The sequence below is a fragment of the Ahaetulla prasina genome, chromosome 5, assembly GCF_028640845.1.
Source record: "Ahaetulla prasina isolate Xishuangbanna chromosome 5, ASM2864084v1, whole genome shotgun sequence".
NCBI classification, from domain to species: domain Eukaryota; kingdom Metazoa; phylum Chordata; class Lepidosauria; order Squamata; family Colubridae; genus Ahaetulla; species Ahaetulla prasina.
In genome coordinates this window covers 46883960-46897897 of record NC_080543.1, presented here as the reverse complement: position 1 = coordinate 46897897, position 13938 = coordinate 46883960, and the positions used below count along the sequence as shown (strand labels likewise).

Here is a 13938-nt window from a genome sequence, read left to right as displayed (position 1 = left end):
CAGCTGGGATTTGAACATGTATAGAAGGCAGTTTTCTAACCACTACACTATCCAGCTGAAAACTATATCTATATTTATATCATCTATATCTTTTTATTTTATAGCTATATTTGATTTAAACAATATTTTGAAATAGAAAAAAGGTGTTTTTGTCACCTTTAAGAATTATATTTAGATTTAGTTCTATAACTACCCAATATTTTTTTTAAAAAAATAAGTTTAAGCTGTAGTATACTTTTAATCTTTTACAATTTTACACACACACACATACATATATGTTAAAAATGGTCACTGACTGTTTTCAGTAAAACCAATTACCTTGTCTTCATTAGAAATATCACTCTGAATAGTGTATACTAGAATAATGTGACCATTTTGTGGGATTCATTATCAAAACTAATAGAGACCTATCTGTATGCCAAAGTAAATGTAAAAACAGCAGAGGGTGATGTCATCGTCTTTTCCATAAATTACCATTCACTGCAATATATGAAACAAAATATAATGAGATATAGAGAAAAGGATATTTTCCTGGTTTTTCTACACCTAGTCGGTAATCGGTGTAACTTTGAGATGGATGAAAATTAAATACAAATAGAAGATTTGCCCTTTCATAAGCAATAACTTTGTTTGATTCATGCTTTTCACTCACATAGGCCTGCAAGGAATAATATAAAAGTAACATTATGTAGTATTTAATTTGAACACAAACTTCATAGAAACAAAAAATATTTGCCAGAAACATCTCCATGAGTGTCCTTGAAGAACTTTTTGTTTCCTCTGCATCTCATGCAAACAGAAGGCATTAACACACTTCATTGTGCCATTAATTTAAATTACTTAAATTTAATATATTTTCATATTGAATTAAACATTCATTACATTTACTAACTGAAACAAGTAAGCATATGGTTTAGTTTAAAGTTAACAAGATTCTTGAACACAAGAAGGAAAAATATAATGTATCAGAAAGTGGAACAGTTTTATATGTCATACTTTCCATTGCAAAGAAAATTGTAAGTACCTAGCCAATAAATCTGTTGAAAAATATGAATGGATTTAGCTCTATATAACTTTTTAAAGGCATATTTTCCAACAAATCAAACTGAGGAAAATATTATGTGGATATAAAATTTTAGAATCAAGACAAATAATTTGTCTGAAAGAGTCTTAAACAAATATGCAATATTAATAAAGTTACTTTCCTAATTTTTTAAAAAAATGCAATTTCTTTCTAATTAAAATGCTGAATGTACATTGTGCTAAAAACTATTATATAACATTTTAAAATTATATATACTTTACCGGAGGTGATGCAAGCCAGCCAAATTTTTCTTCCAATTTATTCATATCTCTGTCAAACACATTTAGGAATCTATAGCGAAGAAGTTGATCATCAGCTAAATTAAACTGTCTCCTTGCATAGTGGTAGCTTTCATTATTGCCCTGTCTAGGAAAGTCTAACCATTCTGGATGTCCAAATTCATTACCTATTTAAAAAAACAAACAAACATGGAAAGACATGAAAAATAAATGGATCTTCGGTAAATATCCTTGGAAAAAGTATTTAAACATTGTTGCAAAAAACCCCTGAAACAATGTTTAAAGCTGTTGTTACAATGTAAATGTTGACATCTTTAAACTATCTATGATGTTTTACTTACTGTAAAAGATTGTGTTGCTAGATATTAAACAAATTAAGTAAGTTTGTCCTCCTCAATTACTATGTACTGTTTAAAAATCGTACCAACTTAATGAGTAGGAAAGCAATTTAAAAATTATTACTCCAATCTATTTGTCATTATATATTAGATTTTTTGAGGAAAGAGAGTTAAAGTAAATCAATCAAGATGACTTCCTACAAAATATAATGGATTATAGAGGAAATTGAGCAGACCATGACAAGTTTGAACTAATTATTACTCTCAAAGTCACCCTATCTATTTGATGAAAAAAAAAGGAAAGACAAGACAGTGTCTTTTGCAATTTTCTCTAGTTGAAAATCTTAGACCTGTAGGCTACAAGAGGTAGGAAATTAAGTTCCAAATACAATTGATATAAAAAATTGTTTTCAGGAGTGGTTTTGCCTCCTTCCTAGGGCTGAGGAAAAGTGACTGGCCAAGGTCAGCCAGCTGGCTTTATGCCTAAGGTGGGACTAGAACCCATCCTCTCCCAGTTTGTAGGCTTATGCCTTAATCATTACAGCAAATTGACTCTCATGAGGAATCATATACTATTATCCTAATCATTGTTGACTCAGCCTTCCATCCTTTATAAGGTAGGTAAAATGAGGACCCAGATTGTTGGGGGGGCAATAAGTTGACTTTGTAAATATACAAATAGAATGAGACTATTGCCTTATACATTGTAAGCCGCCCTGAGTCTTCGGAGAAAGGGCGGGGTATAAATGTAAACAAAAAAAATTCAAAAAAAAAAATTGTGTTGATAGCCTACAAAACATGGATTTACAGCAGGGGTGAAATGCTCCCAGGCGATGGGGGCAGGTAGTTTGGAGAACCGGTAGCAAAAATCCCTGCTCCCCCCACTGCCCACGCCTTGCTGTTCCTCTTCTCTTTCCCTGAAGTGTTCGGTGGTGATATAGCTGCAAACGGCCTTAAATGACTGCTGTGGCACTTCAAAAGGCCGCACTACAGCTGATCAGCACTGTAGGCAGCTAGTAGACCACTGCCTCTGTTTTTAAAGAAGGTAGACCGGTGCCTGCCAAAAAAAGGCACTTGGTAGACCGATGCCTCTCAGTAAAAGGCAATTGGTAGACCGAGGCCTCTCAGTAAAACGCAATGGGTAGACCAGGGCCTCTATTTTTAAAGATGGTAGACCGGTGCCTCCCAAGTTTTGCATATTTTATTATTTTTATTATTTATTATTATTGACCATGCCCATTCAGTCACCTGACCACCAAGCCACACCCACCAATTAAGCCACGCCCACAGAACCGGTAGGGAAAATTTTTAGATTTCACCCTGATTTACAGTATATATTTTTCTATAAATACATTTTGCATATTTTTTTCAAAATTGTAGCATAGCATCTCTGACTTTAGCTATAACATGATCATACCTTTACATAAAATGTATGACATCACAACAGTATCTTTTTGCCACTTTTTGATTGTAGCAAAAACAAAAGCATTAATTTGTGTGTTTCAGTTTAGACCATACAGTAAATGGTGGAGATTTTATATAATAATTAATGTACTGTATATATTAACAAGAATGTCTACATACCTATAGGCAATGTAAAAGGAAACTCTTGTGCTCTTAATATTATGTAGTTCTCTGAGGGTAACCACATGACTATGGCCTAACGTTGTTTTGATTTATCTAGAAATCTAATTAGCATTCTAGATTACTGATGCTTTCTCCTAGCTTTCTGAAGCTTCCATTTAGATGCAGATTTAATAATCAGAAACAAAGGGACAAGGAATTCAGAAATGAATATTTTTTAAAATGCCCGTGTCACCTGAAGATTTCAGAAGACAAAAATAATTTCCATGGTTTTTTTCCTGTTCTAATGGTGACAGTTTGACAGATATGACCTACTCACATTGCTCTAGTATATAAATTTTCTGCAGAATATATAAAATATGTGTAATAAGATACTACAAATACTGAAGTCTTTAATTGATTTTTTGGAATTGAATTCAACGCTCTGAACCTACAGTAAGATAATGGTTAGATGTTTTTATTCTGTGTATAAATAAACCACATCTGTAATATCCTAAGATTTTCAAAACTAGAACATTTTTTAAAATTATAAAATATGAATATTTCTCCTTAGGTACCAATACAGATCCAATAAAGGATTTATTTTGTGATCATATTTAAAAAACTACAACACAAAATGCACAGAAATAATTATAATCCAGAACTGAAATTATTTTATATAAATTCTTTATCAGTACAAAGTCAGTACAAAGTATATTTAAATAAAGACTGCTACTAGAGTTCTTCAGATATTTCAAAACTCACTTGCATTTATCACTGATTGAGAGCAGTTTATCTAGAAATGCTATCAGTATGCCTACAAAGGCTGGGTGATCCACTAGATACTTAATTATACTGCAAAGAAAACTGAAAGAGGTGTCAAAATTGACAAGCAACAAAGCTATCTGGTACCTTCATAGCTTAGTGCAAAAATGTGCAAAATAACCCTGTCAAGATATTTTTTGCAGACTCCCCCAGACAGACTAGCTCTAAAAAGAGCCATTAAAATTTGTCACTTAAAAATATGAAAAAATGAACTTCCCAAATGACAGCTGTCAAGCTTCATGAATAAATTAATATGTATGAAGCAATAGACATGCAAAATTATAATCCATGATTATTTATATCCTTGTAAGGTACTAATACTACTACACACACACAAACACCATGGGTAAATATATAAATAGCTAAGTTCAAAATTTTATCTAGCTCTATGCTGCACATTTATTACAAAATAGATATTGTCTAAAATACTATTATAACAGAAAACATACAGGAAGTAAATCCCAAAAATATAAAATTCACCTGAAGTATAATAATTTCCAAACAGACATTATACTCCTTTAGGAAATAGGTTTCTTGCATGAGGAATATACTAACTCTAAAGGAGTATCTTCTCTAAAGTTGCATATTTTCAGGTTAACAATTTGCAATCTATTTTTCATAAACCTGCATGATTTCCATTGTAGCTTGTGTAAAATGATGAATCTTTATAAATGTTGTTCTGCAAGCATCAAGAGTATTCTAAGGCCGGTATCCCAACATCAAAAATGCTAACCTGATCTAGACTTGATCTAGTTTTTCCTACTTCATCATCAAATATGATTGGTTTTTTTTATCCTCCAAATTAATTATATCTATGTTATCAAATCTGGATCAGGTCCCATAAGTTAAAAAAAAAGTTTCAAATCTACAAATTTATACATGGGCAAATAAGCTTATATTTTTTGTATAAATGTTGTTACAAGTTTTTTTTTTAAAAAGATAAAAGCTAACAAAATATAAAATAAAGAATAGAAAGGAGAAAAGACGAAAGTACAAAAAATATGTCAAACATCTCAGCAAGATCTCTCATCTTCAGCAATCATTCCTCCATTGTGAGTAATGCTCTACCTTTCCACTTTTGACCATATAAAATACTGCTGCCATATAGACAGTATAAAAACTGAGAGTAAAAGTTCATTCTCTGAGCTTCTGGGTTGGTTTCCAAATGTTTCATTACCAAGCTAGGTAACATCTTCAGCGGAGTTTTTTATAGTATAAAAAGTTATAAAAAGTTTCATGATATTTTCCAGCTGTCTGTCCATTTGACTCAAAAGATACATCTCTTATTTCAGTTGTACATTAGTTTTTAAAATCTTTTTAATTAGCATGTTCAAAAATTTCTGGCTTACTTATTTGCTTATCTATTTGCAATTTTTTATAACATTGAAAAAAGGTTTAACTCACTGAAAGAAATCTTGTTTTCACTGGGGAAAAAATCCCTCTATATATGTTTTTTAATTATTTCCCATCACAATTAAGAAATGAGTCTGGCAGGCTTTTTGTCCATATAGGTAACATTCAGTGGTGGGTTGCTACTGGTTCGCTCCGGATTGGGTGAACCGTTAGCGGCGATGGGAGACTCCGCCCACCCACCCGGATGTCTCTGTGCACGCATAGAAGCGTCACACACACACACGCCCATGAGTAACCTAAATATGTGGATTTAGACCAATTGCTGGATAGAGAAAAAAGATGAGAAGACTGTAGTAAGCAATGGAAAATGTGTATTGGAACTGGAGCAAATAATTTGTGATTACATATGATTCTGACTATGAAAAAGTCATATTTTGTTTCATTAGACTTACTTACATTGTCTAGTCTAGAATATGAAGACACTATTCAGAACACTCACAGTTGAAATGAAAAGTTGGACCTCTATAAAAAAATCCCTCTTCTGAACATAAATCTGTGATCATAAATTGATGAGATCAAATTCTAGGCCGGATGCCTATCTTGAAAAGTTCTTTGTGCTTGAAACACAAGAAATAAACAGCTTTGTATTCTTCAGCATGTATTATGAACAAAGTCAGTAATACATACAAAATCAAAATATAAACTTATTATAAAGACTCATTTCAGAGCACCAAAAAATGCTTATATGTGATAAATGTGTTTCACTGCAATTTGCTTTTCTGAATATGAGTAGGTTCAGAAAAGTTGATTTATAAAACGTAGCTTTTAAAGTACACGATAATTATATAAACTCATAAGATTTGAACAAAATTTCTAGCAATCAACTTAACTACATAAGACATTATATATTCAAGATTGTTACATATTTAATGGCTCATTGAACAACAAAATGATCATTATTTTCTTTTCAAAAATACAAACTGCAATTTCAAGAAATAAAAAGCAGGGAAAGTGCTCAAATATGAAACTATGATATGTGCAATACACAATAACAAAACAAAAATACTCCTTTAAAATTGGATATGTGTGATGAAAGTAATGAATTAGCACTTTATGCCAGGAAAATAATGTTGCTTAATTTGACCTTCCAATTCACTTTCCTTCTATTTACTTTGTTGTTTAAATTTTATTGCATTGCTGAGCTAAACTGTCACTAGTACAATAAGGAAAATGCAATAAAATGTCAAAATATTTACAAATATTGGTCCTCTTTACTTTTCTTCAAACTCTGTCCATAACCAGTATGGATACTGCATCACAAACTATATTTTGTTTTTTTTTAACCATTCAGTTGTCTCCAACTCTTGGTGACTTTATAGGAAAGTAATCTCCATGCTATCCTGTCAAGCACAGCTTCAGTTGTTGGATGTTCAGCTTTGCATCAGATTTGAAGTTATCAAGCCAGCATGTTCTTTGTTTGCCCCTTCTTCTTTGTCCACTAACCATTTCTAGCATACTTATCTTATCAGTTATGACTTATGCTTTCTTGATTTTCCTTTTGTTGCCGAAAAGCCCATTTTTGTTATTTTTCACTATTGTAGCAAAGCATACTGATTTTCAGTTTTACTAACCCTATTCTTACAGTTTCAGCATTTTCATTAATATTTTCATTTTGTTATATGATCCTGTATGCCTTTTTTTAAAAAGAACTTTTTTGTTTTTGTTTCTTAATTTAGATAGAGTATTGCTCATTCTAGAGCAAGGGTGTCAAACTCGTGGTGTCACGTTGTTGTCACGTGACGTATCGTGATATCTTTCCCCTTTGCTAAATGGGGGGTAGGCATGGCCAGCACATGATGCATGTGGCCTGTGGGCCGTGGGTTTGACACCTCTGCTCTAGAGAATAATTTATTCCAACAAAATATTTTTGATATATTGCCTAAATTGGCTTTCCTAGACTAGTCAGCTGATTTAAATACCATTCATAACAGTCTCTTTGTGGTTCATCTAGTTGTGCCAAGATTGAAAGGCAGAATATTTTCAAAAATTATATTTCCACAATTGATATCAAACATAGTTTTCAGGAATTTGGTTCCTATCTATTACACAGGTATATAAAATTAAATCCCTGCCACAATAAAATCACATGTTGTCCTTAGCAGCGTTCCAATATTAATCTAGTAAGCAGTTGGGACAAATTGTGAGAATACTTTCTTATAATAATCTAGTACAAGTTTCATTTAAAAGGCAATAACAAGTCATTTTACTGTATCTTTAATTGAATAGCATTAGCGCCCCAATATATATCACATGCATCAACTGAATGACTACAAAATAAGGACTATCTTCCCCAAAAAGACTTGGGCAGTCAGACTGTTTTTACTAGGAAAAAGAGAGAGAAGAGCTCATAAATTACTACTTATCTACATGTGTACTTTGATGAGGATAAATATATTTTTCTGCCTAATCTGCAAATAGCCATATAGAAATTTATTCTTGAAGCTGATAAGAAGTGACAGGATGTAAAAATGAATTACACAATATGAGAATATAAAAATTAAAACAATTTTTGCTTTATGTTTATGTAAATTAATACTTTTAGACATCTAGAAAGGCAGAAGAAATTCCTTCAGTTTATAACTTTGTTTCTGAAGAACTTGTTTATCTCTGACAAACTACAGAATAGTCAGAATGTTGTGCTTCCTTCAGCACAAATTTTAATGTAAGCAATGCCAGAAATAGCAGAAACAGTCAAGCACATATGTTCAGATTCATAACCAAATATAGTTAGCCAACATGAAGGAGAATTATGAAATTGCTAGTTATTCTTATTCTTACTAGTTGTTAATATTAGCCCACATATTGTTCTGGATAAAATATAATTTAAGAAATCTATTTCAAATTTGACACTAGTTATAGTTACTTATCCAGTCATAAAAGTGGGAACATTTTTATTTACTTACCAAAAAGCACACCAAGATCCCAAACCATATGCCTTTGGTAAGAGAGTTACAAAAATCTCTAAATTAATTTGCCTCATATTTGTAAAAACTAATAAAACATTATAATAGATCAGTAATTATTCAATAGCACAAACACAAATCTCTTCCAAGGTCAATTATGCAGCACAATCAACCGTCTATGAATTATAATCATAATTACATTGCTATCGACTATCACCTCAACAGGGAGCAACATCCATAGAAATTAATGGAAATCCTCATTATACATGTGCAGTATCATACTATGCTTTAGCCTTTAACTAAGTTCAATAAACATGTCCAATTTGTAAAAGAAAATGCCATCACAAGGTGTACTATGCTGAAGGAAATCAGAAGGTAACATCCCAAATGACTTACCCATGAAATTGAGATAGCCTTCTCCTCCAAGAGAATGAGTAATGAGTCGTATCATTTTATGAAGCTGTATTCCTCGATCAATAACTGGTGTGAAAGGTGACAGAACACTCATATAGTTATACATCTCTGCATCCATCAGCCAAAAAGCCAAAGTCTTATCACCAACAAGGGCCTTGGTAAATAAATAAATGAGGCAGGAAATGAGGTGGGGAAAAAAAACCTTTTATGATATTAATGTTTTATAGGACATAAATTAAGGATATCTTATAAAGGAATATATATATATATGGTATCCCCTATTTATGAGTAATATATATGTTTTTTTTTTACTTTGAACTCTGACACTAAAGATACATGATTGTTATCTTCTATTATGCCTTACTAATGACTTCATCCTGCCTAAAGGTGTATTTTTTCATTCTATATTCACATGATTTTCATCCATTCCTGTTAGAACAGTTTGTGTCATTTGTGTGTCAATCAGCAAGGCACAATCTTACTTGGCAAAGAGCCTCATTAAGTGTCTTTGTCTTGTTGTCTGTTCTACTTGCAAAGTTTTTAAAAAAGAGGGTTGCAACCTTGTTTGAGGCATCTCTGATTCACATAACCTTGTTGGAAACACTCATCTGATTTCCTATTTCTGGAGAATTATTGCCTTCTGCTTGTGTAAGAAATATGACACTGATTGGCTGATGAACCTTACTTGGTTCTCTGAACATTGAACTGAATCTTGAATCTTAACTACTATTCTGCATGTTTTTGGGAAGAATAATACGGTTTAAAGTTGATTCTGAACCACATACAAACCATCTGGAATATATTATTATTTGAAGAATTATACATCTGTCAAGCATGGAGCATAACAAAACATATAACTCTTTTACAATAGGCAAAAAACCCTAGAATGTCATTCCAGATTTTCAGTCATGGACAGATGATACGTACTGGCCTTCTGTAATGCTGTGTTTAAAAACTGAACCTTTTTAAAAAAAAAAAATGTAATTCATATTTCTTTTTTCTCTTTTTTTCCTTTATATTTTAAAGATGGATAGCTGCAATCTAATTCTAACTGTTGTGGACATGAACTGTTGAATTGTTCCAATACCTGATCATGACTCTCTGCATAGGCAATGCACTTCTCTCCATATCGCCTGTTTGTTAAAGTAAACACAATGTTTCCCATGTCCCAGTCCTCATCCTTACGCTCCTTAATGATCTGAAAATGAAAATGGATAATTCAAAGAAAGTCAGGCCTACTTAATATTTGAAAAGGATATCTTCGAAAAATTGCTTTGTTGTAAACTAAAATCAGAAGAAAAATCCTCCCTCCCTCAAAAAAAATAATAATAATGCCTCTATCATAGCCAAGAACATAAGGAGGACTTTTTCATAAGTTACTAGTAAAGTTGTGCTTGTCTTGAAAAAGTTTACCTTTTAATATACATAACAATTGAAGTAAAGCATTATTTTTCTTCCAAAATGTCTGCAAACAACTTATTAACTATGCGTATCTTAAATTCATTTTCTTTCTATTTCTGTAAAACAGTAGGGACTATATGCCATCACTTTTATGGTTGATTAAACACCAATTTCACCATTCTATCTGCCTGTTTCTTGCTATGCAATGCTGCATAATCCTTTGATTAACGTATTAGCTCTAACTGAAATACGGTAAATTATTTCTGTGTATTTAATTTTATGGCATACAATATAGGAAGAGCTGATCAACAGGAGTGCTGATTTACCACAAGCTTATCAAGTACTCAGGAGGCGAGGGCTTGGCAGCACAAGGAAAGAAGGAAAAAAATTAAGCCAACAATTTAATAGCCGGCCATCAGCACCCCAATCAGCAACTAAAAAGCCACACACAACTAGGTACTAGGTAATATAAATACGACACACAGAATAGCCCAAAGCACACACTCTGCTACAGAGAAGCGCCCTGAGGATGGGCTCCACCATGGTCTGAAAGCTTGGAAGACTAAATTTCTGATCCCGGTGACCGACCCAGATTTGATCCTGCAACATTATTCTGGGACACATATATTCATCTTCATTCAATATATGAAGAGCATTGTGCAAATAAAAAGTAACAATAAATACCACATTGAATTAATCTGACATTACAGTGTCAAAATGATGACAGAGAACTTTAGACATTGCTAATTATGTATTTAATTTTACTGTGCAAAGTCACATATGCTTTTGTCATCTCCTGCGTGGACTACTGCAATGCATGCTACCTTGGCCAGCCCTAGTAGTTCTTAATGGAATGGCATTGACATTAAGGGAAGTACGCAGTGGGGTACCCCAAGATATTTTGACTAAGGGATACAAGGGGAACTCACAAATTTGCAGGTGATACAAAGCTGGCAGGAATAGCCAACATTCCAGAAAATATGCTCAGATCCAGAAGGATCTTGACAGACTTGAACACTAGGCCCTGTTTAATAAAATGAAATTCAATGATGAGAAAAGTAAGGTTCCACATTTAGGCCAATTGAGACTCTAGAAAGACTGCAAAGAAGAGCAACTAAGTTGATTAGGGCATTGAAGGCTAAAACCAGTGGTGGTATTCAGCCAGTTCTATCTGGTTCGAGCGAACCGGTAGTGGTGGCTACAGGTGGCTCCGCCCACCCACCCAGACATAATCACATACCATTTATCCATGTTTTGACGCTCTGTGCATGTGCAAAAGGCCCTGTGTGCGCTCACATTTGTGAACTGGTAGTGAAGGTAAGTGAATACCACCCCTGGCTAAAATGTATGAAGAACAGTTGCAGGAATTGGGTATGTCTAGTTTAATGAAAAGAAGGATTAGGGGTGACATGATAGCAGTGTTCCACTATTTAAGGGGCCACCACAAAGAAGAAGGGGTCAACTTATTTTCCAAAGTACCAGAAGGCAAGACAAGAAACAATGGATGGAAACTAATTAAGTAGAGGAGCAACCTAGAATTAAGGAAATTCATCATTCAAAATCATTTTCTGATGGTTGGAACAATGAATCAGTGGAAGGACTTGCTTCCAGAAGTTGTGAGTCCTCCATCACTGGAGGTTTTTAAGAAGAGATTGGACAACCGTTTGCCTGAAATTGTATAAGGTTTCCTGCTTGAGCAGGGGGTTGGACTAGAAGACCTCCAAAGTCCCTTGTTATTCTATTTTTCTTGAATAACTAGAAGCCTCAATTAGTCAATAATACAAAGGTGATGAAAGGATTCAAGTGTGGGACAGATAATTTCCTGGCGAGTTAGATAAAGCTGAATGGTCTTAATGTACTTGGGTGGAACCATAGTGCCAGCAAATTCTGTGCTAAAATATGAGTTAAATTGTTAAATCTAGCAAGCATTACAGAATTCTGATGAAAATTGAATAATCAGTGAGCAATTATTATCACAAATATAAGCTGTGAAATAAGACGTGGAAATATGTATTAGGAATGGAGTTCTTCTGTATGGTTAAAAAAAAAACCACAAAATCCTATAAAACAGAAATCACAAGAACATCACTGAATACAATGAACATAACTGTGAAAGCTCATGTTAACCCAGAGCAGAATCAGATTTGCTATTAAAACCAAAACATAGGAAATCTTATTCAAATGAAGACAAACATAGAATATAAATTCTGCTAAAATATGAAATATGTTAATTAAAATTACAAATCAAGGACACATGGCAAACACAAACTTTTCCAATCTTCAATTTTAATCACTAAAGGAAACAAAACTTTATATTTTTCTGTTTTAAATTCCCACAGCATGTTCACGTACAATATATCTTTAATTTACAATATCCTGTATGAATCACATAGGAACATTATTGAGAAGTAATATGACAATTTGCCTTTGTCACATCTTATTTTTTTTAAAAAAATTTCCTTTTTATAAACAATAGCATCTTTGTCTCATGTAACTTTGAAGAAATTAAAGGATAGATAAATAAATAAGAATTTATCCATATTTTGGACAAGAAACAATGCCAAAACTTTAAGATGCATCTAACATAAAGAGAAAAAGACAAAGATTTCTTTTTCCACTATTCTGCAAGAATTAGTTGATAACAAACCCAAGTATCAGCTGACATAATGAAGTCATATTACATTATGAAATTTTTTGTCCTGTGGTTAATGGTTTATAAATTTACAATTGCACAAGAATGAGAGTCTTTTTACAATTAATAGATGATCTGTACTAGCAATATGCCTTTGAGGCCATCTGATAACATTTTTAGACTACAAAAAACATTTTTAGACTACCATCTGATAACATTTTTAGACTACAAAAAGAAATTAGCTAATGATAGGGAAAATATACCCTAAAGCAATTGTAATAAATATTCTGTCTACAGGAAAATAGATCAATTTGTTTCAAAAGTATGTGTTTAAAGACCTAAAAATGAATTGTGCTTTAGAATGATATAAATATTTAAGGATACACTTAAAGTTATTATACTACACTCCTATATATAGGTCTGATTCAAGATACATACTATTATGTTAAGCTTGTAAGTATAGATCTAAACAAAGGTGCAATGTCTTAATTTATAGTAATGCTTCTAAAATAATTTTTCCAAAATTCAATTATTTCTATATATGGAAACATTAATAACCTCCAAGAAAAGCTTCAATTTGTTTAGCATTCATCTTTTTTGTTTTTGTTCTTAAAGAAATTAAAAATATTTGCTCTTAGTTTTTATCACTAGAGTGCAACATTGGCAAGCTTTTTGTACAAATATGTTTAGCAATAGTTAAGGTGTTAGATTCATAAATATGCAATTAATGTATTATAAAATCATTGTACAATTTCATGTGCATAACAGATACATTTTTAATCTCCATTTTGTTAGGAGTTAAGCTTGCTGTAAGGATTATCAAAATTCTGTCCACAAAACCACAAAAATAAAAGCCAAACAATCAAATATAATTGTAGAATAATTAGTCATATGTTACATTGAACTTTGGAGACACAAAGCTTAGTATCCTAAACAAGCATAACTTTCTGAAGCTTCTAGATTAGTTTTGAGACTACTGGCTGAGAATGATGGGAGCTGTAATTCCAATAAATGGAGTTTTAATTAGATGCTAAAAACACAAACTGGGAAAATTGTCTAAATAAATATAGAAGGCATTTTCTCCCTTCTTTGGTAAAAAAAAAATAGAACAGAGGAGTGAGTAAGT

General features: G+C 32.4%; 1 protein-coding gene across 3 annotated transcripts in view; it reads right to left on the bottom strand.

The window, feature by feature from the left end:
- The window catches only part of GBE1 (1,4-alpha-glucan branching enzyme 1), a 131109-nt gene that overhangs the window by 33251 nt on the left and 83920 nt on the right, over positions 1–13938 (bottom strand). For all 3 annotated transcript variants that reach the window (XM_058185134.1, XM_058185135.1, XM_058185136.1), the window contains exons 11-14: positions 9867–9977; positions 8762–8933; positions 1306–1490; positions 528–658 (exon numbers count right to left, since the gene is read on the bottom strand). In XM_058185134.1, coding sequence (XP_058041117.1) covers positions 528–658; positions 1306–1490; positions 8762–8933; positions 9867–9977 — 599 coding nt within the window. The remainder of the gene's footprint in view (positions 1–527; positions 659–1305; positions 1491–8761; positions 8934–9866; positions 9978–13938) is intronic.